The sequence below is a fragment of the Falco punctatus genome, assembly GCF_963210335.1.
Source record: "Falco punctatus genome assembly, chromosome: 3".
NCBI classification, from domain to species: domain Eukaryota; kingdom Metazoa; phylum Chordata; class Aves; order Falconiformes; family Falconidae; genus Falco; species Falco punctatus.
In genome coordinates this window covers 14,229,872-14,251,229 of record NC_137582.1, presented here as the reverse complement: position 1 = coordinate 14,251,229, position 21,358 = coordinate 14,229,872, and the positions used below count along the sequence as shown (strand labels likewise).

General features: G+C 65.5%; 1 protein-coding gene across 27 annotated transcripts in view; it reads right to left on the bottom strand.

The window, feature by feature from the left end:
• PLEC (plectin) overlaps positions 1-21,358 on the bottom strand; it is a 67,500-nt gene that overhangs the window by 8,050 nt on the left and 38,092 nt on the right. For 12 of the 27 annotated variants that reach the window (XM_080381610.1, XM_080381602.1, XM_080381585.1 and 9 more), the window contains 31 exons: positions 20,958-20,972; positions 20,399-20,488; positions 19,972-20,007; positions 18,236-18,313; positions 18,032-18,124; positions 17,623-17,789; positions 16,138-16,253; positions 15,920-16,026; positions 15,723-15,842; positions 15,013-15,108; positions 14,335-14,462; positions 13,132-13,225; positions 12,875-13,029; positions 12,192-12,498; positions 11,710-11,787; positions 10,968-11,129; positions 9,654-9,758; positions 9,302-9,397; positions 9,076-9,201; positions 8,532-8,684; positions 8,290-8,444; positions 8,056-8,182; positions 7,762-7,945; positions 7,473-7,630; positions 7,081-7,259; positions 6,729-6,867; positions 6,287-6,643; positions 6,091-6,174; positions 5,814-5,918; positions 5,504-5,602; positions 558-3,938 (listed from right to left, as the gene is read on the bottom strand). In XM_080381610.1, coding sequence (XP_080237736.1) covers positions 558-3,938; positions 5,504-5,602; positions 5,814-5,918; positions 6,091-6,174; positions 6,287-6,643; positions 6,729-6,867; positions 7,081-7,259; positions 7,473-7,630; positions 7,762-7,945; positions 8,056-8,182; positions 8,290-8,444; positions 8,532-8,684; positions 9,076-9,201; positions 9,302-9,397; positions 9,654-9,758; positions 10,968-11,129; positions 11,710-11,787; positions 12,192-12,498; positions 12,875-13,029; positions 13,132-13,225; positions 14,335-14,462; positions 15,013-15,108; positions 15,723-15,842; positions 15,920-16,026; positions 16,138-16,253; positions 17,623-17,789; positions 18,032-18,124; positions 18,236-18,313; positions 19,972-20,007; positions 20,399-20,488; positions 20,958-20,972 — 7,290 coding nt within the window. The remainder of the gene's footprint in view (positions 1-557; positions 3,939-5,503; positions 5,603-5,813; positions 5,919-6,090; positions 6,175-6,286; positions 6,644-6,728; positions 6,868-7,080; positions 7,260-7,472; positions 7,631-7,761; positions 7,946-8,055; positions 8,183-8,289; positions 8,445-8,531; positions 8,685-9,075; positions 9,202-9,301; positions 9,398-9,653; positions 9,759-10,967; positions 11,130-11,709; positions 11,788-12,191; positions 12,499-12,874; positions 13,030-13,131; positions 13,226-14,334; positions 14,463-15,012; positions 15,109-15,722; positions 15,843-15,919; positions 16,027-16,137; positions 16,254-17,622; positions 17,790-18,031; positions 18,125-18,235; positions 18,314-19,971; positions 20,008-20,398; positions 20,489-20,957; positions 20,973-21,358) is intronic. The other 15 variants (XM_080381593.1, XM_080381599.1, XM_080381605.1 and 12 more) reach the window with 4 other exon arrangements.

Here is a 21,358-nt window from a genome sequence, read left to right as displayed (position 1 = left end):
TGGGGGCCAGGGACCCCCGCCTGGCACCAAGGTTGGGAGCTGGGGATGGCTCCTGTATAAGGAAACGAAATACAGCAGGATGTGCCACAGGGCTGAATAAATGGCATGGGTGGTGGGGATCACCCTCCACAGCAGGAGGTGCCGGCAGCAAGAGAGGGCAGGGGGTGGGAGGTCCTGCTCCAACACCCCACTGCAGGGTTTGACTCATTGCACATGATGTTGGCTCTGCTCACACCCCTGACCCCCACGTGGGGGTCCTTCCCCACAAGTGGCCACTCACTGTGACCCCAGCAGAGGGAGACAGACACTGGGGTGGGAGGCTCAGTGATGCCTCCACCTCCTGGATGGTGCCAACAGCCAGCTCTGCGCCCAGGGTGCAGCTCCAGGGGCAGAGGCTGCATGCCTGTGCTACAGTGACGGTCCTTGGAGACCGGCCAGCATGGCTCCCAGACCCTGGCCAGCCACCCATGCACCTGCTGTCCCAGGACACAGGGCGAGGTGGCTGGGGAGAGGGAGGGCCTCCCTGCATACCACCACCGCTAAGGGGGACCCAGTACCTCCTCCGCCTTCTGCTGCAGCAATGCCGCCTCCTGCTTCAGCTTCTCTTTCTCCTGCTCCAAGTCGGCAATGGCCCTCCGCAGCTTCTCTGCATCCTGGTCGCTCTGTTGCCGCTGGATCTCCAGAGTGTGCACCAGTGTCATCTTCTCCTGCGTGGCCAGCTCAGTCTCATGCAGCCTTTCACTGATCTCCTCTGCCTGCTTCTTGAACCGCTTGGCTTCCTCCTCGGCCTTGGCCTGGGCCATGCTCATCTCCGCCACGTGCAGTTTGAGGCGCTCAGCCTCGGCTGTGATCTCCAGCTGCCGCCGACGCTCAGCCTCCAGGGTTTTCTGGAAACCCTCAGTCTCCTCAGCCAGGCGCTGCTGCATCTGCTCCTTGTCCTCCTGCAGCCGCTTGGCGTGTTCCTGCGCCAGGTCCTTCTGCTTCTGCAGCATTTCCGCTTCAGCTTTCAGCCGTGTGGCCTCCTGCACCGCCTGCATCTTCTCCTTCAGCATCTTCTCCGCCAGTGCCCGCTGCTGTGCCAGGTCGTCCTCAGCCAGCTTCCGCATGCGGGCAGCCTCCTGGGCCTCCACACTGAGCCGGGCGACCTCCTCTGCCACTTGCTTCATCTTCTCAGCCTCCTCCGCCAGGAACTTCTGTGTGTTGTCCTTGTCTTTGAGGATCAACGCCTTGTTCTCCTCCTCAATCCGGCTTTTCAGCTTCGCCAGCTCCTCCATCTGTACCCGGACCTTGAAGAGCTCCTCCTCCACCTGGGCCTTCTGCCGGACAGCATCTGTCACCTCCTCCTTCAGCCGCTGCAGCTCCTCATCCAGAATGCCCTTCTGGTGGTCAGTCTCATCCAGCTGCAGCTTCACCTTGGTCAGTTCCTGCTCCACCTGTGCCTTCTGCCGCAGCGTCTGCTCAGCAAACTTCTTGTGCTTCTCCATCTCAGCATCTGCCAGCTGCTTCTGCCGCAGGGCTGCCTGCTCCGCCTGTGCCCGCTTCGCCGCCTCCAGCTCAGCCTCCTTCCGCAGCTTCTCCGCGTCCGCCTGCGCCTGCGCCTTGGCCTGTGCCTCCTCCTCCGCCCGCTGCTTCAGCCGCTCGGCCTCCTCCACCCGCTGCCGAGAGAGGCTGGCATCCTGCTCAGCCTTGCTGCGCGCAAATTCAGCCTCCTCTGCCGCCCGCCTGGCCCGCTCAGCCTCCTCCCGCAGCCGGTCCAGGAGGCTCTGCTCCTGCTGCCGCGTCTGCAGCAGCTCTTGCTCCTTCTGCTGCACAGCGGCCAGGTGGGCCTTCTCCTCCGCTGCAATCCGCTTCTGTGCTGCCTCCCGTGCCAGCTGGATCTGCCGTTCTGATTCCTTCTCTGCCAGCTCCTTCTGCCGCCTGGCCTCTTCCACCATGGCCTTCAGTCGCTCTACCTCCTCCAGGGCCAGCCGCCGCTGCCGCCCGGCCTCCTCCTCAGCTGCCAGGATAGCCTGCACCTTCTCCTCTGCCTCCCGCCGGCGGCCCTCCTCCTCCAGTGCCAGCGCACGCTGCCGCTCAGCCTCCCGCTCAGCCTGCTCCCGGCTGCGCTGCACCTCCTCTGCCTCCCCACGGATGCGGCTCAGCTCCCGCTCCAGGTCAGTCTTGCCTGCTGAGGCCTTCTCGAAGCTGGCCTTTAGGGCACGGATCTCCTCCTCCACCTGGCGCCGCTGCCGCAGTGTGTCCTCCACCAGGTTTTTCTGCCGCTCCAGCTCGTTCTCTGAGGAGCGCTTCAGCAGGGCAATCTTCTCCTCAATGTCCTGCTTGTGCTGGGCAGCCTGCTCCTCCAGCAGCTTCCGCTGGTAGGCCTCGTCTTCCGCCAGCCGCCGCAGACGCTCATTCTCTGCCTCCTTTTCCTTCAGGGCGATTTCCGCCTCTGCCTTCAGCCGTGAGGCCTCGTTGATGGCCGCCAGCTTCTCCTTCAGGATGCGCTCAGCCTCAGCCCGCTGCCGGCCAGCCTCGTCCTCTGCCAGCTGCCGCTGCCTCTTGGCCTCCTCAGAGAGGGCCCGCAGCCGGGCAGCCTCCTCGGCCAGCTCCCGCAGCTTGCTGGCCTCGGCCTCCAGCCGCTGCTTGGACTTCTCGCTGGTGGAGCGCGATTCCTCCTCTGTCTTGGCCTTGCTCTCCAGCAGGATCTCCATCTCGGCCCGTAGCTTGGCCAGCTCCTCCTCCACCTCCTTCCTCTTCTGGATGGCTTCGCTCACCTCCTTCTTCAGCCGGAAGAGCTCCTCCTCCAGGAGCAGGCGCTGCTGCTCACCATTCTCCATCTCCGCCTTCAGCCGGATCAGCTCCTGCTCTGCCGCCAGCTTCTGCTGGGCTGTGCCCTCCGCCAGCTCCCGCTGCTTCTCCAGCTCCTCCTCCGCCAGCTCCTTCTGCCGCAGGGCTGACTCCTCTGCCTTGGCACGCTTGCGGGCCTCCCGCTCTGCATCCTCCTTCTGCTTTTCAGCCTCCTCCTGTGCCAGTGCCTTCTTGTGGGCCACCTCCTCTGCCTGCAGCCGCAGCCGCAGTGCCTCATTGGCCTTCTGCCGCCAGTGCTCCAGCTCCTTCTCAGCCTCCTCCCGCAACTGCTCAGCTTCCAGCTGCTGCTTCTTCAGCCGCTCAGCCTCCTCCTGCAGATGGGTCACCGTGATGTGCTCCTGCTGCAGAGACAGCTCCAGCTGTGCTGTCTTCTCAGCAAAGGACAGCCGTTTGCTCTGCAGCTCAGCCTCAGCGCTCCGCTGGGCCACCTCCTGGGCCACCTGAATCTGCCGCTCCTTCTCCACCTCTGCCTGCCGCATCCGCCGCTCAGCCTCCTCTGCCTGCAGCCGCAGTTTCTCCAGGTCTGCCACTGCCTTCTGCTTCTCCCGTGCTGCGTCCCGCTCGGCCTGCACCTTGCGCTTCAGCTCCTCCTCTGCCTCCCGTTTCTTCTGACTCTCTTCCTTCACCTGCCGGCGCAGGCGCTCAGCCTCCTCCTGCGCCTGCCTTTTCTGCCGCTCAGCATCCTCAGCACGTGCCCGGAGCTCCTGCAGCTCCGTCTCAGCGCTCGCCCGCTGCTTCTCGGTGTTCTCCAGCTGGAGGCGGATGACGCGGATCTCCTCCTCCACCTTCTTGCGGTTGTACTCGGCCTCCTCAATCAGCTTGACCTTGGACTTGATCTGGTGGTCGGAGTTCTGCCGCAGCTGCATCAGCTCCTGCTGGATGTTCTGCTTCTGCTGCTCGGCATCCACAGCCACCACCTCCCGCCGGGTGACCTCCTCCTGCATGCGGAGCTGCAGCTCCCGCGCCTCTGCCTCCGCCTGCGCCTTGGCTTTGGCGTGGGCCTCAGCCAGCTGCCGCTGCTTCTCCAGCTGGGCCTCCACCTCCGCCAGCCGCTTCCTCTCCTCCTCCTTCAGCTTCTCGGCGGCTTTCTGGAGGGGAAAGAAGGTGCAGAGAAAACAAGAGAGGGGAGAGAGAGAGAAATCACAAGGGATGCGACCAAGCCATGGTGCCAATGCCAGCCACAACCACGCACCACCAAGAGACTGGATGGTCCAGGGCAGAGGGGTGGAGGATGCGCATGGGATGGCTTCGTGTCCCTGGGCCTCCCCACGAGCTGGAGGCGGTGACGCCAGCTTCCAGAAGACGTATGGCAGACGGGACACACGACTACTGTGTCTCACTTAGCACAGCGCAGGCGGACGGGAGACAGGACTGAGAACAGCAGCGTGGAAAGCAGGATGGCCCACGTACCACAGACAAGGAATGGAGCGCGAGCAAAGCCCGAAGCAATGGAGACGAACCCAAGCAGCTTGCACACCACCACCATGCCCAGTGCTGCCTGGGGAGAGCCCTGCCCTGGCCCCCGCAGAGGGGAGCCTCCTCTCATGCTTGCCAGGGCTCCCCATGCGAGAAGGGCCAGCACAGAGAGCCACCACCTTGGGAAAAAGAGAGACCTGGCTGGAGCAGGAGGTCAGCAGGACAGAGGGGAGTGGGTGTGAGAGAGGTGCCAGCAGAGCCTTCCCTGCCAGGAAAGCCTCAACGACGTGGAGAGCAATCCAAGCTCCGGCCCGTGCTGCCCCACCTGGTCCGAATCCCCCCCACACTGGGCCTCCTCCAGGCAAGCCAGCCAGCCAGATGTCTGCTGAAGGGCTGATGTGGCTTGTGCGTGGCTTGGGGCCATGCCGCAGAGCACTCTGTGCTGGATGCACCACAAGCAAGGCAGGCATACACTCCGTGCAGTGCCTAGGCACAGGCAGTGCATGTGCAGGTGAGCCGGACCCCTGCGCTGTGGGGCTGGGTCCCCTCGCGCCACCCCAGGCCCTGCAGCAAGGGCCCAGGAACAGAAGCAGAGGAGGGCGAGGAGCATGGGGGTGAGTAGATCTCCAAAGGGCAGGGGTGCAGCAGGCAGGAGGGGCGCGCAGGCTGCTGGCAGCCATGAGGTGAGGCGGAGGGGTGCCGTGGGGAAGGGGACATGCGCAGAGTGAGTACCTGGTGCAGGGATGCCAGAGTCATCCTGGTTTTTTACCCTCCATTAGATCCCCACCAACACAAACATCCCCCAAGACAAAGCACTGGCAAAGCGGCTCGACTTCCAAGGGCAGAAACCAAGAGTTAGAAAGGTTACCAAGACAGAACACCCGAGGGCTCCGGTCCCGCGGCGCCCGAGCACAGCTTTCATGCGGAAGGCAGATGCTGACTGCACTACGTGTATCTGGGAAGTGCCTACTACCACCAGTCACACCAGAGCCCAGTGGTGCCTGGAGCTGGCTCTGCATGCTGCCCCGGCCAGCCCTCTCAGCTCAAAGACCTGCTGTACCCAGAGCCAGTGGCTTCAGTGCCGAGGAGCCCAGATCAGAGCAGGGTTAGAGGCCGCGGGCCAGCGTTAGTGATGGGGGGCCGGCAGTAATCATGAACCATGTTCCCCGTTGTTATGCAAGAAAGAGAATGCAGCCGGACTCATGCCACCCCACGTGCCCACACGCCGCTCCCCTACCTCCTCCTCCTCCAGCCGCCGCAACGTCTCCGTGATGAACTTGATGTACTGGCTTGTGAGCGTGGTCAGCTCGCTGTACCGCGTCCGCAAGTCCACATACTGCGGCAGACAGCAGGGGTCAGCAGGAGGGAAGCACACCCATGGCACACCCCAGCCCAGCTGCCTGGCACCCCAGCGGTGAAGGGGCCAGATGGAGACAAGCCTCTGCGCCAGCCCCCCATTGTGCCCACCCCTCCAGCAAAGGGCTGCAGCCCTCTGCTCCTGGGGAAGCAGGCACCCCAGGCACGGGCGTGGAAGGTCCCCCCCTCACCTCCTGGATGATGCTGTCGGATGCAGACTGCACTTTGGGCTTCTTGGCTGGAGAGGCCATTGGCTCCACTTGTGCCTTGAAGCTCACCAGCTGCAGCTCATAATCCTGCCGGGGAGAGAGGTCCTCAGCATGCCGGGCAGCCTCCCTGGTGAGCCCCCCTCCCTGGCGAGCCCTTCAGGGCTGCCTGGCACTAGCCTGCCACTCCCCAGCCCCACATCTGCCCCGGCACCCCAGGGAAAGGCAGCCCAGAGAGGGCACGCACAGCTGGCAGGCACACCTTGATGGCATCGATGTACTGCTTGGCATAGCGCTGACATTCCTCCACCTTCTCCTTGTTGCGGTCACACTCCTCCAGGAGTTTCTGGGGAAAGACACTGGGGTGAGCTCAGGCACCCCGTGGCCACCCTGCTGCAGCCAGGGACAGCCACGATCACTACTCAAGCCAGCCTCACTCGCCCCGCTGTGTGCGGTACCTTCTCCTGCAGCAGCTGCTCCCGCACAGTCTTGCTGTCGGTGATGGGCACTGCCTGGATTTTCTCCTGCCGCTGCTTTGCATCCTGGATCCACTGGAGCAGCCCATCACAGCTCTCGCGGTAGTACCGCAGCTGGCGTCCCAGCTGGTCCAGCTCACGCTGGCGCAGGTCTGTTTGGGTGAGGACAGCTTGCCAGCGCTCCAGCAGCTGCTGGACTCTTTCTCGGTAGCGGTCCAGGTCCACGTCACGCTCGCTGTGGCCCCTGACCATCCGTTCGTTGACATCCTTGGCCTTGCTCAGGTCAGTTTCCAGCGTGCTGAAGAAGGGCTGGTGCCCCTCCGCCTGCGTGCGCAGCCGCTGCAGCAAAGCGAGAACAGGTCAGCCCTGGCCCCAGCCCCCACCAACTCCCCCCCACTGGGCACGGTGCTGCCCCAGCCACTACCTTCAGCTCAGCCTTGCTGGCCTCCAGCTCTCTGAGGTCAGCTGGCACGGTCTGCACATCCTTCAGCTGGTCCTCATACTTCTTGACCAGCTCCTCCGCCCCCTGAGTGCTGCGGATCACCAGGTTGATGGTCTTCAGCCTGCAGAGAGAGAAGATGGGCTCAGCCAGTGTTGAGCAGCAGCATCAGTTGGCACACGGCCACGAGCTCACAGGAAGGGACGGACACGCTGGCACAGCCAGCTTCCTCCAGACCTCATCAGCCCACCCCTAGCCAGAGCAGGCTCATCCCAGCTGATGATCATTTTCCCCAGCCCAGGATGACCAAGGAGCCGCACAGGGGCTGGGCACTCACTTCTCCAGGTAGATGCTGGAGAGGCTATACACCTGGTCCATCTTCTGCAGGGTGATTTCCAGCTCTGAACGCAGGACGGGGGCTGAGCTGGCCTGCTCTGGCTGGGCCAGCACCTTCTCTGTCTTCTCACTGACCTTGTCCAGGTTCTTCTTGATGCCCTCCAGCTCCAGGTGGATTTGCTGTGGAAAGAGAAGGGTCCCACACTCCCTGCTTGTGGCTGATCTCCCACGTCACACCATGTCAAACACCACATCCTGCCAGCCAGGACCTGGGCTGCAAGGCCCCCAGTCACCCCCAACCCCAGCAGAGGAGCAGAGCAGAGAAGGAGAACCATCGCCGTCCTGGGTGCCAAGATCCCCATCCACATGCGCTGCACACCTGCACACACGTACCTGCTGCTCGGTGATGCGTTGGGCGCATTCCTTGACCGGGTCCTTGTCGAGGGGCAGGCGGATCTTGTGGATGGTGCGGGTCTCGCAGCTCTCTAGCTGCAGACGGATGTCCTTCAGGTGGGAGATGTAGCTCTTGCAGAGGGACTCATCCTGCTCTCCTGTGGGTGCACCGGGGACAGCTTAGCACCTTCCCACTCCCTTTGTGCCATCTGCATCCCCAGGAATGGAGGGGACACCCCTGAGAGAATGGGGTGACAGAGCAGTCCATGGCAGGGAGGAGGGGGCTCACCTTTCTCTTGGCTGCGCAGCAGAAGCTCGTACTTCTGGGTGCAGGCATTGTACTCGCGCTCCACCTGCAGCCGGTCGTCGGGCTGGAAGCTCTGCGAGTCCTGGCTGTCCCGCAGGAACTGCTGGTAGTGGGTCTCCAGGCTGCGTAGGACCTGCCGGCACTCCTCCACCTGCATCGTGCGGAACTGGAGGGGGACAAAGGGTACCTTTAGCCCTCACTGCCTGAGCAGGACTTCCAGGGATCCTGTGCTGGGCCCGGCACTGCCCCATGCTGGCATCGGGACCAGGGACTCACCGTCAGGTGGGACCAGGACTGGATCTGCTGGATGTCACGGATAAGGTACTGCCAGGAGAGGAGGCTCCTCATGTCCAAGTGCAGCTGGTGCCAGAGCACGAGGAGGTGCTGGTGGGTCGTCTCCAGCCTGGGGAGACATGGTGTGAGGTAGGGGGCAAGGGAGTAGAGTGGCGGGGACTCCATGGTAGGGCAGGGAGCCAAGGTGGGGCCACTGGTGGGTCAGCTGGCGCTCACCTGTGCACGGCATCCAGTGCCTCCTTGTTGGGGGGTGGCACAAGGAAGCAGACGGAGGGAACGATGGCCTCGCTGCCAGCGGCACTCAGCACCTTCCACTTGTAGGGCTGGGCATTACTGAGCAGGGCGCACTCATCGTTCTTGTGCACCGTGATCTGCGGGGCCAGAGCGGCATGAGCCCATGGTGAGGTGTCTCCGCGCAGCCCCCCCGCCCCCCCACTGCTCCCCGTTTCTCCTCGCACCTCCATTTGCTTGTAGTCACAGACAGCCTGGATGGGCGGGCGGCCCTGGAGGGGCGTGCTGGGGCTGCGGGGCTTCAGCTGGACAATGGTCTTGGCGCGGCGGGCCAGCCCGGCCAGATGCCCCTCATACTCAGCCAGCTGGTCCTTCTGCTCCTGCAGGTGCAGTGGGGTCAGGGGCACACTGGGGTGCTCCCCTCCACACTGGGCCCCACGGCTGGGGGGGGGTGGGGGGTGGGGAGCTGGTGGCAGGGTGGGGGTGGGAGGTTGCCCAACCCCACAGGGGTCCCAGGGTGTGGAGGGGGGTCACTGCAGTGGAGTCTGCAAGGGGGAAGAGGATTACTGGGGGAGCACTGGAGGGGAGGGTGGAGGGGGTCACTCCTGCAACAGGGTCTGCATGGGTGTGTAGCGGTCACTGCAGCGCTGGGGGTCACTCCTGGGGCTGCAGTGGGGCTCACACACTGGGGGGTCACCCCGGGGCTGCAGTGGGGCTCGGGCATTGGGGGACACCCCAGGGGCTTCCGTGGGGCAGGTGGGGGTCCCTCACCATGCAGTCCTGCAGTAGGTCCTCCAGGCGCGTGACCGTGATGCTGCGGTCACACGAGTATTTCTTCTTCATGTTCTCCTGCGTCTTCCTCAGGAACTCCTCAGCCTCCTTCACCTCGGCGAAGAACTGGAGGGAGGTGGAGGAGTCAGCAGGGCTGGGTGCCCATGGGCAGTGGGGCCGGGGAGGGCCCTTCCTGCCCACCCCCCTTCCCTCCCTGCCCCCCTACCTGGAAGTATGCACTGTTCTCCTTCAGGTGGGCTTCAATGCAGCAGCAGAGCTGGAGCATCCAGCTCCACTGGGTCTGCAGGGCTGCCTGGAACGCCTGAAACAGGGATGTGTCACCCTGCCCTGCCCGCATCAGCACCAGCATCGCTGCTTCTGCCCGCTGCCAGCCCCCACCCAGCCCAGGCAGCTGCTTGCACTGCCACAGCCCCCCCGTGCACTGCCCACCACCCCACAGGCTGTGCCCCACAGCACTCCACATCCTACACCAATGAGCCACACTGCACCCCACAGCAGTGACCCACAGTGCTCTACACCCTGTGCCCCACACCAGTGCTCCCCCCGCTGCCCCTCACCTCCAGGGTCTGCCTGCCCGGGTGCTCCTCCCGCAGCAGCCGGTCCCCGGTGCTCTGCAGCTCTTTGATTCTGCGCTCTCGCAGCTCCAGCTCCCGCATCAACCCCTGGGGGTGGGGGTGGGGGTGAGTGCCCACCCCCGCAGCACCAGCACACACGTGTGTGTGCGTGTCTGTGTCTGCATGTGCCTGGGGTGCAGGCACCTTCCTGCCCCCACCCCAGAAAACTGCTGGGGACCAGCAGGAGGAGGATGACCAGGGCAGTGTGGGTGGGTCCAGCACCCATCAGAGGAGCCTGCTGGGGTGGGGGGCAGGGGGGCTGGCAGGCATGGGGCAGGGCAGAGACAGGGTGTGGGGGGACAGGATCAGGGGGGATGAGGGACAGGGCTGGGGGTGCTTGTGGGGGAAACACAGAGGCTGGGGGTGATCGGGCGGGGGTGGACATGGGTGCTGGGGGTGCTCAGGGATGGGATATGGGGGCTGGGGGTGCTCAGGAATGTGACATGGGTGCTGGGTGTGCTCAGGGGGAGACACAGGACCTAGGGGTGCTCAGAGTGGGGACAGGGGTGCTGGAGGTGCTCAAGGACGGGACATGGGTGCTCAGGTGCAGACACAGGGGCTGGGAGTGCTCGGGGATGGGATGTGGGGGCTGGGGATGCTCAGTGTAAGGACGTGGGTGCTGGGGGTGCTCAGAGGTGGGGACATGGGGGCTGGGGGTGCTCAGGGATGGGATATGGGGACTGCAGGGTGCTCGCAGGGGGGACACAAGGGGTGCTCAGAAACTGCTGGGCGGGACAGGCGTGCAGAGGTTTGCAACACCCCAAATGCAGCTGGGGGGCCGTGTGACCATCAGTGGCAGTGCAAGTGCAGCAGCAGCAGCCATGGCAGAGGCAGGGTTAAGGGACTGAGGGTGCTGAGCGATGCAGAGCACAGATTCGGTATCGATAGGGATCAGGGAGCTGAAGAAGCAGAGCTGGCAGGAGGAGGAGATAAGAGCCTCGAAAGCAGAGTTAGGAGGAGGAGGAGGAGATAAGAGCCTCGCAAGCAGCAGCGTGGCACGGCAGGGCTGTGCAGCAGCCAAAGAGCATCCTCTGCCACAGCATGCAGGGAGCACCTCTGAAAATCTGTCACCACCAGGCTAGGGGGACAAGGACCATGCAGGATGGCCACATGCAGGGACAGAGACTGTGCAGGACAGCCGTGCATAGGGACAAGGAGCAGGCATGATGGCCGTGCACAGGGATGGGGACCATGCAGGATGTCTGTGTGCAGGGACAGGTACCACACAGGACAGCACTCCCCAGGCTCTCTCCGTACCGAGTAGTTCTCCTTCTTGGCCGTCATGTTGGGGTTGTGGTCACTCCAGTCAAAGTTCACCTCCTCCTCCTCCTTCTCATTCAGCCACATCAGCTCCTTGGTGGCAGCACTGACAAAGCCATGCAGACTCTCCAGGTGCCGCAGCCGGGACTTGGAGGAGTTCTGGGAATGGACGCAGGGATGGGCTGTGTCCACATCCTCCTTCCCACGTCTCCTTCAACATCTTCCTCCCCACACATCTCCCCCCTGCATCCTCCTCCGCACACATCTCCCCCCTGCATCCTCCTCCCCACACATCTCCCCCCTGCATCCTCCTCCCCACACATCTCCCCCCTGCATCCTCCTCCCCACACATCTCCCCCCTGCATCCTCCTCTCCACACATCTCCCCCCTGCATCCTCCTCCCCACACATCTCCCCCCTGCATCCTCCTCCCCACACATCTCCCCTCTGCATCCTCCTCTCCACACATCTCCCCCCTGCATCCTCCTCTCCACACAACTCCCCCCTGCATCCTCCTCCCCACACAACTCCCCCCTGCATCCTCCTCCCCACACAACTCCCCCCTGCATCCTCCTCCCCACACATCTACCCACATCCTCCTCCCCACACATCTACCCACATCCTCCTCCCCACACATCTACCCACATCCTCCTCCCCACACATCTCCCCCCACATTCTTTCCCCACAGGTCTCTCGCATGTCCTGCACCTGCTCCTGTCGCCCCCCACCTGGGCACTCACCAGCAGCTTGCCGTACTGCAGGTCCAGCTTGCCCAGACACTCCTGGTAGGCGTTACGGGGGCCAGGGGAGAGCTGTGCCTGGGGGAAATGTGCTGTGAGCTGGGGGCCCTCCCGACCCACCTCCTGGGGACGGTAGCACCCCACCCCCGCAAAGGTAGGGACCAGGAAGGAATGCTAACACTGGGAGCACCGCAGCAGCATCCAGAGCCATGTGGGGCTCCACAGGGTACCAGAGGTAGCAGCGCCCACTCCCATTGCCATGTCCCCCCACCCACAGGGGCTGGGTACGGGGCAGCGCGTGGGCAGCGGAGGAGCCAGTCCTGGGGCAGGAGGGGTGCCAGAAGGGCAGCGGCATGCCCTCGGGACACTGTAGCCCCTGTCTGACCTGGGCACCCCAGGGCACAGAGGAGCTCCAGAGTGGGCAGTGGCAGCCACAGTGCCTGGGGGACCCCCAGGAGCAGGGGCCATGGGGGGTGGCTCACCTCATCGGCCCGTGCCCGCTCAATCTTGGCACGGAACTCCTCGATGGAGTGGTGGAGGCCACGGTGGCTGCCCAGGTGGGACTCCACAGTGGGTAGGTCCACGCCCCACTCAGCCGCTGCCAGCCGCCGCTGGTTCTCCTCCACCCAGGCCAGCAGGTCCTGGAGGTACCGCAGCGTGGCCTCATCCAGCTCCTGCCGTGGCCGCTGCCCCAGTGGCACTGACACTGCTGCAGCTGGCGCACCTGACTTGAGTCGCAGGTTGTACTCGGTGCGGATGGCCACCAGGCGCTCGTGCAGGCGGTACACCCTGTGGGCAGGCGGCACATCAGCACGGGGGTAACGGGGAGTAAAGGGGGCACGGGGGCCATAGGTGACATGGAGGACTCAGAGGACACAGGGGACAGGGAGGACATGGAGGGCTCGGAGGACATGGAGGCATAGAGGACGTTGGGGAGCACAGGGCACACTGGGGGCACAAGGGACGTGGAGGACAAGGGGAACATGGAGGGCTCAGAGGACATGAGCAGCAAAGAGGACATGGGGGACACGGGACTCACAGGGGACATGGAGGGCAAGGGGGACATGGTGGGTAGAGGTCGTGGGCTGTTCCTGCAGCCAGGCAAGTGCCAGGGTGCCCTGCGTGGGGCACACTGCATGAGGCACCAAACCCCACGTGGCCATACCTGCGGTACATCTGTTCCCCCTGCGGGTGCCGGCCGTCCTTGAGGGTCTGCACATCGTTGAAGAGCAGCCGGATCATGGCGTCTGCCTTGTCCAGGTCCCGCTCGATCTCAGCTGCCTTCTGCGGTGGCTTCCCCGCATTCAGCAGTCGGATGTCCTGGGGACAGGGCATGGTCAGGGGCACAGTCAGGGCACGGTCAGCACCCCATGCACCACTCAGCACCCCCCCTGCACTCCCGCAGCTGGAGCCGCCTCTCACCGACTGAAGCAGGGTGTCAGCCTGGTTGAGCTGCTCCTCGCAGAGCCCTGACTCCATCTGCAGCTTGCTGACGATGCGCTGCAGCCGCTCCAGCCTGCGTGGGGAGATGGTGGGGCTGGGGTCAGCACACGGGCATCAATCCCACCCGTGCACAGCACAGGTCCTGCCCTGTGGGGCACCCATCCCGTCCCTGCATGGCACAGATCCATCCCTGCACACCCAGCAAGGACTCTGTGCCAGCACAGATGCTGTACATTCATGGCACGGATCCTGTCCCTGCATAGCGCAGATCCCATCCCCACACAGCACGGATCCTGTCCACGCACAGCCTAGATCTCACTCCACACAGCACGGATCCATCCCTGCACACCCAGCAGGAACCCTCTGCCATCACAGATCCTGTATGTTCATGGCATGGATCCTGTCCCTGCACAGCCCAGATCCCACCCCTGCACAGCACAGATCCTGTCCCCGCACACCCATGTTCATGGCACAGATCCCATCCCCACACAGCATGGATCCTGTCCCTGCACAGCCCAGATCCCACCCCACACAGCATGGATCCATTCCTGCACATCCAGTAGGGACTCTGTGCCAGCTCCACTCTGATCCCGCCCCCACAGACTGGGATCTCATCCCTCTCTGGGCCAGGAGCCCTGTCCTGCTCCCTATCCCACTCCTCATCCTAGCCTGCTCCCCGTCCCACTCCCCAGCCCAGCCCGCTCCCCAGCCCACTCCCCATCCCATCCCATCCCATCCCATCCTGCTCCCAGCCCCGCCCCCCCTCCCATCCCATCCCGCTCCCGCCCACAGGCAGCGCTCCAGCCCCACCCTGCCTGCCCGCCCACTGCCCTCTCCTGCCTGCGCTGCCAGCTCCAGCCCCGCTCCCTGCCCGCGCTGCTGCCCCGGCGAGGCCTGGTGTCCCCGGCTGCCGTGCGAGCCCCCGGGGGGACAGGGCAGAGCCCAGCTGGTGGCAGGGGCACCAGCGCCCGGCTGCCGTGCGGCGCCTCGCTCGGGGCCAGCGGCTGCTCCAGCTTCCCGGAGCTGGGCAATGACTCATGCGCTGCGGTTCCATCGCCGGCGGGACGGGGGGGCCGGGACACCCCACCCCGGCCCGGCCCAGCGGTTTGGCAGCGCAGGGCGGGGAGCGCATGCCAGCCCAGCCCAGCCCCCCCGGCACCGATCCCCCCCCGCGGCACTCGCCTCTCGAACTCGGCCCGCAGCAGCTTCTCCCGCTCCAGGACGGCCACGTGCAGCTTGCCCCATTCCTTCTCCACGTCCAGCGGGTGGTACCCGGGGGGCACCTTCAGCTGCCCGGACTGCACAGCGCCCTGAGCCCCACCCCCCACCCCCCCGGAACGGTCAGACCACCGGCCCCGGCCCCCCCAGGCAGCCGGCGGAGGGGGGCCTGGCAGAGCAGCCCCAGCTGCGGGTGCCACGTCTCCGCTGCTTCGTGCTGGAGGCAAAGCTTTGCGGGGGGTGGGAGGGGGGTGGGAGAGGCGCGGGATGGCCTCTGCCCCAGCAGGACGTGGCGCAGCGTGCTGAGGACTGCTGTGGGACCTCACTAACGCCGGGACCCCCAGGAGCCCAGATCCCATGACACTTGCCCCTTGGGACTCCCAGACCCTCAGGACCCTGGCCCTCCTCACCCCTGGGGACCCGAGACCCCTGGGACCCCAAGCCCCCCAGAACCCCAGTTCTCTGGGACCCTCAGCCCCTCCAGACCCTAGCGCCCTTGGGACCCCAGACCCCTGGGACCTCCACTCCTTGTGACCCCCCGGCCCTCAGGACCCTGGCCTCTTGGGACCCCAGACCCCTGAGGCCCCCAGCCCCCCAGGACCCTCAGGCCCCCAAGCATGGCTGGCACCGGGTGCTGCTCACCTCCAGGGACTGGAAGATGGCCTTAGAGCGATTCTTGTCGGCCTCCTTGGCTGGAAGCTCTGTCTCCTTGAACTTCAGGAACTGACGCCAGAGAAACTGCCAAATGGGGGGCAGCTAAGGTAGGCAGTGTGGATCTCCCCAGGTGTCACGACCCCCTTTCGGGCATTTCCCCCTTGCCCCCCCCCCCAACACCATTTTCCATGCATGTGAGGCCAGTGGGAAGGAAGGGACCGGGTGGGGAGCTGGTGTTTGCCACTGGTGACTCAGACAGAGCCTGGAAAGAGTGAGTCAGAGAGGCCCTCCCACCCAGGGCTCCCCAGCTCTGCCACGGCACGGCTGCCTGCTCCCCAGCACCTCCTGGCCAGCACCAGCACCAGCACCAGCACTGGCACCGAGCCCTCCTCTGCTTCACATCCCCCAGGGTCAGGCTGCATGGACCCAGCTGGGGCTGGTGGCAGGCTCGGCGATGGGCACTGCCATGGCTGCAGCTGGGTCTCCGTGTTCTCCCAGTGGCCAGCATGAGCTTGCAGCGCGGCACGGCTGGGTGTGTGCTGGCCCGGGGTTGCCCGCACTGGGAGGACTCGCCACAGCATGAGCCAGCCCACAGCCAGGCCACCAGCCAACTGAGCCACTGCCAAGCACCTCCCCGGGCACCGGCATGGCTCACGGGGGACTTTCATCCCCTGCCAACACTGTCCCAGCTCCCTCACCTCAATCTCCTCATAGCTGGCAGGGAAGCGGCGCTCCTCAAAGAGGACGGTGTGCTGACGGATCCACTGCAGCAGCATCGTCACCACCTCATAGTACTCCTGCCAGCGCAGCTGTAGCTCCTGGGCAGGGGGGGAGGCACGTGGGGCCGGGCGCCCACCACAGGGGGAGGTGGACACGCCCCGGCCCCCAGACTCACATTGGCCTTGACGCCGTCCTGCACCTCGGGCACGCGGGGCATGGCATCGTAGAGTGAGGAGACGTAGGTGATGATGGACTTCTCGTCCGGCTGTGGCACATCCACATCTGCAGAGATGGAGGGCGGTCAGGTGGGGGGAGATGTGACCCCAGGTTGGGGAAGGATGGGAGCTCTGCAGGGAAGGTGACACCCTCGCAACTGGGTGCCCCAGCCCATACCTTCGGGGTCCAGCAGGCGCGTCACCCCCAGGTCCCGCTCCGCCACGGTGAACGCCTGGTCCAGGTTCTCCAGGTTGCTCTGACGGTACACTCGGTTCATGTCGATCAGCATGGGCCTGCGGGCAGCAGGGACTGGTCTGTACAGGTCCCGCTGGGGACCCCACTGCCGCTGGGGCAGGGTCCACACTGACGGCACTCTCCTGCCACACATGGCAGACAGCCGGGCCGGGGCTGCCGGCAGCGCCCTCCACCCACCCTGCCCCACAGCACAGGTTCCCAGCAGGCATGGGTGCCGGTTGTTTGAAAAAACCCCTGGGGACAGCGGGTCGAGCCCCCCGCACCTCTGAGGGGTCACCCCACACCCTGCGCACCGTGCCACAGGGGCACCGGCGGCTGGCGAGACCCCAGCACCCTTGCCCACAGGCAGTGGGAGCCAGGGACACCTTGATGGCCCCGAGCATGGGCCCCGGAACAGGCAGTGTCCCTGTGGCACAGGCAGCAGCCCCAGCCCCCCCAGCCCAGTGGGGGTCCCAGCCCCCAGCCCCATGCCTACAGCTCCCTGAGGCGCAGGCTGCGCTGGATGGAGTAGAAGGAGCCGCTGATGCCGGGGGCCACCGGGCACTCGGGGACGTCTTCGCAGACCATCACCACCCCATCCTCCGCCCCCGGCAGAGCCCGTGCCAAGCTCCCTGTGCCGTGCCGCCGCAGCTGCTTCCTAGCCCGATGTCGCCCGCTCGGCTCCATGGCGGGACCAAGCCTGGCGCAGCAGTCGGTGAGCTCCTGCTGTGGCGGCAGTTCGGTGCCGAGTGCGGTGTGGCACGGTGCGGCACAGCGCAGGTGCCTCCTCCCACCCCGCGCGGCACGCCTGCACGTACTTGTGCTCCCCAAAGGCATGTGGCGGCCCCGGCAGAGCCCACGGGGGCCTGCCTGCCCGCGCCCCGGCACGCTGCGGAGGGCACAGCGCCCACCGCCTGGGGAGCTCAGCGCCCGCCTGCCCGCACAGGCAGCAGGTCGGCAGGTCGGGCGGGAGCGTGGGAAGGTAGCTGAGCCATGCGGCTCCCCGTGCCGCCAGGGCACTGCTGGCACAGGCTGATGGGCTGGGACTTGTCGGATGCACGTGCCTGCATCGCCCCAAAGCGGGACTGGCGCAGCTGGCCCTGCCAGCAGCTGGTCCCAGTGAGCACGCGCCTGCCCTGCGCGTGGCATCACCCTGCACTGCCAGCTGCTGCAAGGAGCCAAATCCTGCCAGCATCGGAGCTGCTGTCCCCACCACAGCGGCCAGGAGCCCCGGCTCACCCAAGAGCCGGCAGCCCAAGCCAGGGGATGGTTGTGCCAAGGGAGGCTCGGCACCATGGGGACAGGGCTGGCGGTGCTGGGTCCCTGCTGGGGAGACAGGAGCTCTGTGCCCACTGTGGGTACAGCACAGCCCAGCACGCTGACCCAACACACAGCAGCCAGAAGCAGACCTGGCTCCGCTCTACCTACTTGTGCCGGTGGATGATGGCATTGAAGAGGCGCCCATCCCGCCAGCTCGTGGTGAAATTGTCACAGCGCAAGCCCTGGTAGTCCTCCACCATCCGCTGGGACCAGAGCAGCAGCTTCTCCTTGGCTGTCATGTCCTCTGACTGCCCCGTCACCTGGATGTCTGAGATCTGCCAGGACAGGGAGGTTTGCGCCGGCCCATCCATCATGCACACGCACACTCCATGGGGGCTGCCACCTTCTCCACCGCAGCCTGTGCTGGTGATGCCCCTGCTCCAGGGACCAAACCAGCACCAGGAACCCCCGCCAGCACTGCAGAGCCCTAGCCTCCCAGCATCGCCAGCACCACCACCGCTGCCCCCAGTCCCACCACTGCACACAGCTGAGACAGGCCCCAGGGCTCTGGGCTCACCTGGAAGTGGAGGATGATGGTCCAGATGAGCCCCAGTGTCAGCTTGGGGTTGCCATCAGCAATGTCATCGTTGCGGATGTTGACAAGCTTCACCTGCGAGGCCAAGACACACAGGAGCTGTAGGGAGGGCAGGGAGCATGCCCCAGCCCCAGGGGTCCCTGGGGGGTGTCCCACCAGACCAGCAGCCCCGCAGCCCCCCCTCACCTGGCGATGCTTCAGGTAGTTGAGGGCAATCTGCACGTTCTGCAGCTTGTGGAAGCGCATCCTGCCCTTCTCCCGGGGCTGTGGGGAGAGCGGGGGGTGATGAGCCACGGCCCTCACCAGGCACAGCCCCACCAGGACACCAACCCACCACCCTGGCTCCCCCACGCATGCGAGGGATGCTTGGCACCGAGCGCTGCGTCCCCATCATGCACTGTCCCAGCCCCTCTCAGTGCTACACATGCCGATGCCACACGCCCTCCGCACTTTGTCCCCACACTGCCGCCGGGGAGGGGACATTTCCCGACTCTCCCCTCACAAAGCTGCCAGCTGGGGCCAGTCCAGCCAAAACTGTCCCCAGCCCCAGCAGGGCCGTGCTGTCCACACAGTGCCGGGGCCACCAGCTGCCGTGTCAAGGGAAGCCAAGCACCAGGCATGGTGCGAGAGCAGCATCCACAGCACCCTTGCTTCCCGTCACACCCCACCGAGCACCAGCCCCTGCCTGAAACACGGCAGCTGCCTGTGCAGGCAGGACAGGCAAGATGAGCGCAGGCATCGGGCACCCCACAGCCACAGGGGGTGCAGCACTGGGGCCTGTGTCCCCTGCCACCACGGGTGGGCATTGCAGCTGCTGCCCAAGGTAGCTCTACCAAACCGGTCCCGGCCAAGGTGCCACCATGCCCTGCACTCCTGTCCAGGCAGTGCACGTGGAAGCGGGCAGCACGGACCCGTCAGGAAATCCTCTGCCCGTCCCACGGGGCCGTGGGCAGGAAGCACGGCCGGACCGAACAATGGCAAGCGCGGCTGGCCTCACCACCGGATCCTGTGCCTGCGCTTCCCTGGCCACAGAGCAGTGCCGGCCCCACAGCACAGGCACAGCCCAGCCCTGTTCTACCCCTGCCCACGGCATCCCAGCAGCACCGCTCACCCTGCCCTCGCCAGATCCTCGCAGCCCATCCTGCCCACAGTGGGGCCGCGCTGGAGGTAGCATGCAGCTCCCTAGCACGCTCCAGTTTCAACCCACGGCAGGGACAAAGTGCCACCACATTGGACAACTCACCCAGCAGGAACCTCCCCACCCCAGGGGTCCCCAGCTGGGGTCCCCTGGGCAGCTCCTGCCTGGACAGACTCCCCCACAGCCACCGGCCCAGCAATGAAACCAAATGCTTCACCAGCAGTGGCTGTGCCTGGCAATGGCTGCCAGAAGGGCCAGGGAGCCCCCCGAGTCCCCCGTCTGCCACTCAGCAATGGACCAGGGTCTCTTCTGCCCCACAGGTGTGGGGCACAGGGGAAATGCAGCTGGTTGGGGCACAGCCAGGCCCCAACAGGGGAGCTGGGGGGGTCAGCAGCCGCAGGGGCATCCCCCTCACCAGGTGCCCTGGGACCTCCAGCAGCCCCAACCAGACAGGTGTCATGTGGCACATCTTGCCGCAAGTCCCAACGCAGCAGCACTGCTCCCGGTGATGCTGCGCTCCTATCTCGCCACTGCAGGCCTGGCCCGGGGAAACCCGCCCCAGCTGACACTTGGCCTCAGCCGCCCCAGTGGACCCTGCTGCTGGAGCACCCGTGGGTGCCAACACGCCTCCCCCCGGCACAGCATGCGGCGGCGCTTCTCCTCCGCACCCGCACCGGGATGGGACGGTGCAGCCACACTGGATGGTGGCGGAGCGTCTCCCAGTTGCCGCGGCGGGCGCTCACCACGCGGGGCCATGCGGAGAGCAAACGGCAGAACCACTCACCAACCGCAAGTTCCTGATCACGTCGCGCTCCCTCGGCTGCCCGGCCAGAGCAAAGAGAGGAAGGAGGCAAAGGCCGGAGGGGGACGGTCAGGGCAGAGCCGCCGACAGGAGCCCAGCGCAGAGAAGCAGAGAGTTCACCAAAGCAAAGAGACGTCCGGGCGTTAGAGGCTGCGGTGGGGCTGGGGGGGGCTGCAGGACAGAGCAGGGGCGGCCGCACCAGCGGGACTCGGGGCGCTCCAGCATGGTGCCGGGCAGCTCGCCGGGATGGGACCAAAGGCAGGGGAGAGCCCAAGCAGGAGAAGGAGTGGGATGCAGATGCGGGAAGCAGAGGATGGGATGGATGGCAGTCGGGGGTGCCGGCACGCAGAACCGGCGCAGGGGGAGCAGGATGGCAGCGGTGCAGCAGCAAGGTCGGCGCAGCACCTACCAGCGTGTCCCCCGAGAGCACCTCCAGCAGCGAGATGAGGTTGTGTCCATCTCGCAGGTCCTCGTAGAGGTCGTTGACATGACGCTGCGCCTGTGGGGATGGCGACAGTGTTACAGGGATGCCAGGCGGGCAGCTGAGCCCTGCAAAGCCCCAGTGCCCCCCTGCCCCACGCCAGCCAACACCAAAACAGGGCAGCCAGGGTGGGAGCCCAGTGACTCCCCCATGCACAGCAGGTGCCCACACACATCCCCAAACACAGCCCAGTCCCCCAGCCCTGTGTCCCCCCTGCCAGTGCACATCAGCAGCTCTCCCCCATGCCCCCGTGGAGCAGCAGCCACGCTGGATCCGGCATCACAATGCCATGTGCGGGTACCCACTGCCCACCAATGCTGGCAGCCATGGTGGTTTGGATCCATGGCCCACCACGACAGCAACCATGGGGGAGTAGTACCCACTGCCCACCATGCCGGCAGCCACGGGGTCCAGCCCCGGCACAGGGAGGCGAAGGCATGAGAAAAGAAAGAGCATGATGAAGGCAGCCAGGGAGGGAGAGACCTACCTCTGCTCGCCAGTGCTGTGCGGGGAGAGGCAGAGAGAAGAGAGAGATGTTAGGGGAGCCAGCAGAGAGGAGACAGCCCTGTGGCGGGCAGGGGGCAGCCAGGACCAGCCCCAGGCAGTGGCAGCCCACGGCAGCATGGATGCCGCAGGAGCGACGTCGCGGGGTTGGGCGCCTGACATGTGGGGACATGTCTGTGCGCGGGGGCCAGGAAGACGTCTTGGCACATGCCAGGCACTGACTTGGGGCTTTGCCCACACTGGCAGGGCCCCAGTGGGGTTCGGCTGGGAGCGCGGCATGGGGCAGGAGTGGGGAGAGAAGGACAGCTGGAGATGGGAGAGTAGGACAGGACAGGAGGGCATGGGGCAGGCACTGCCAAGTGCAGGCAGCACAGTGGGCATGGC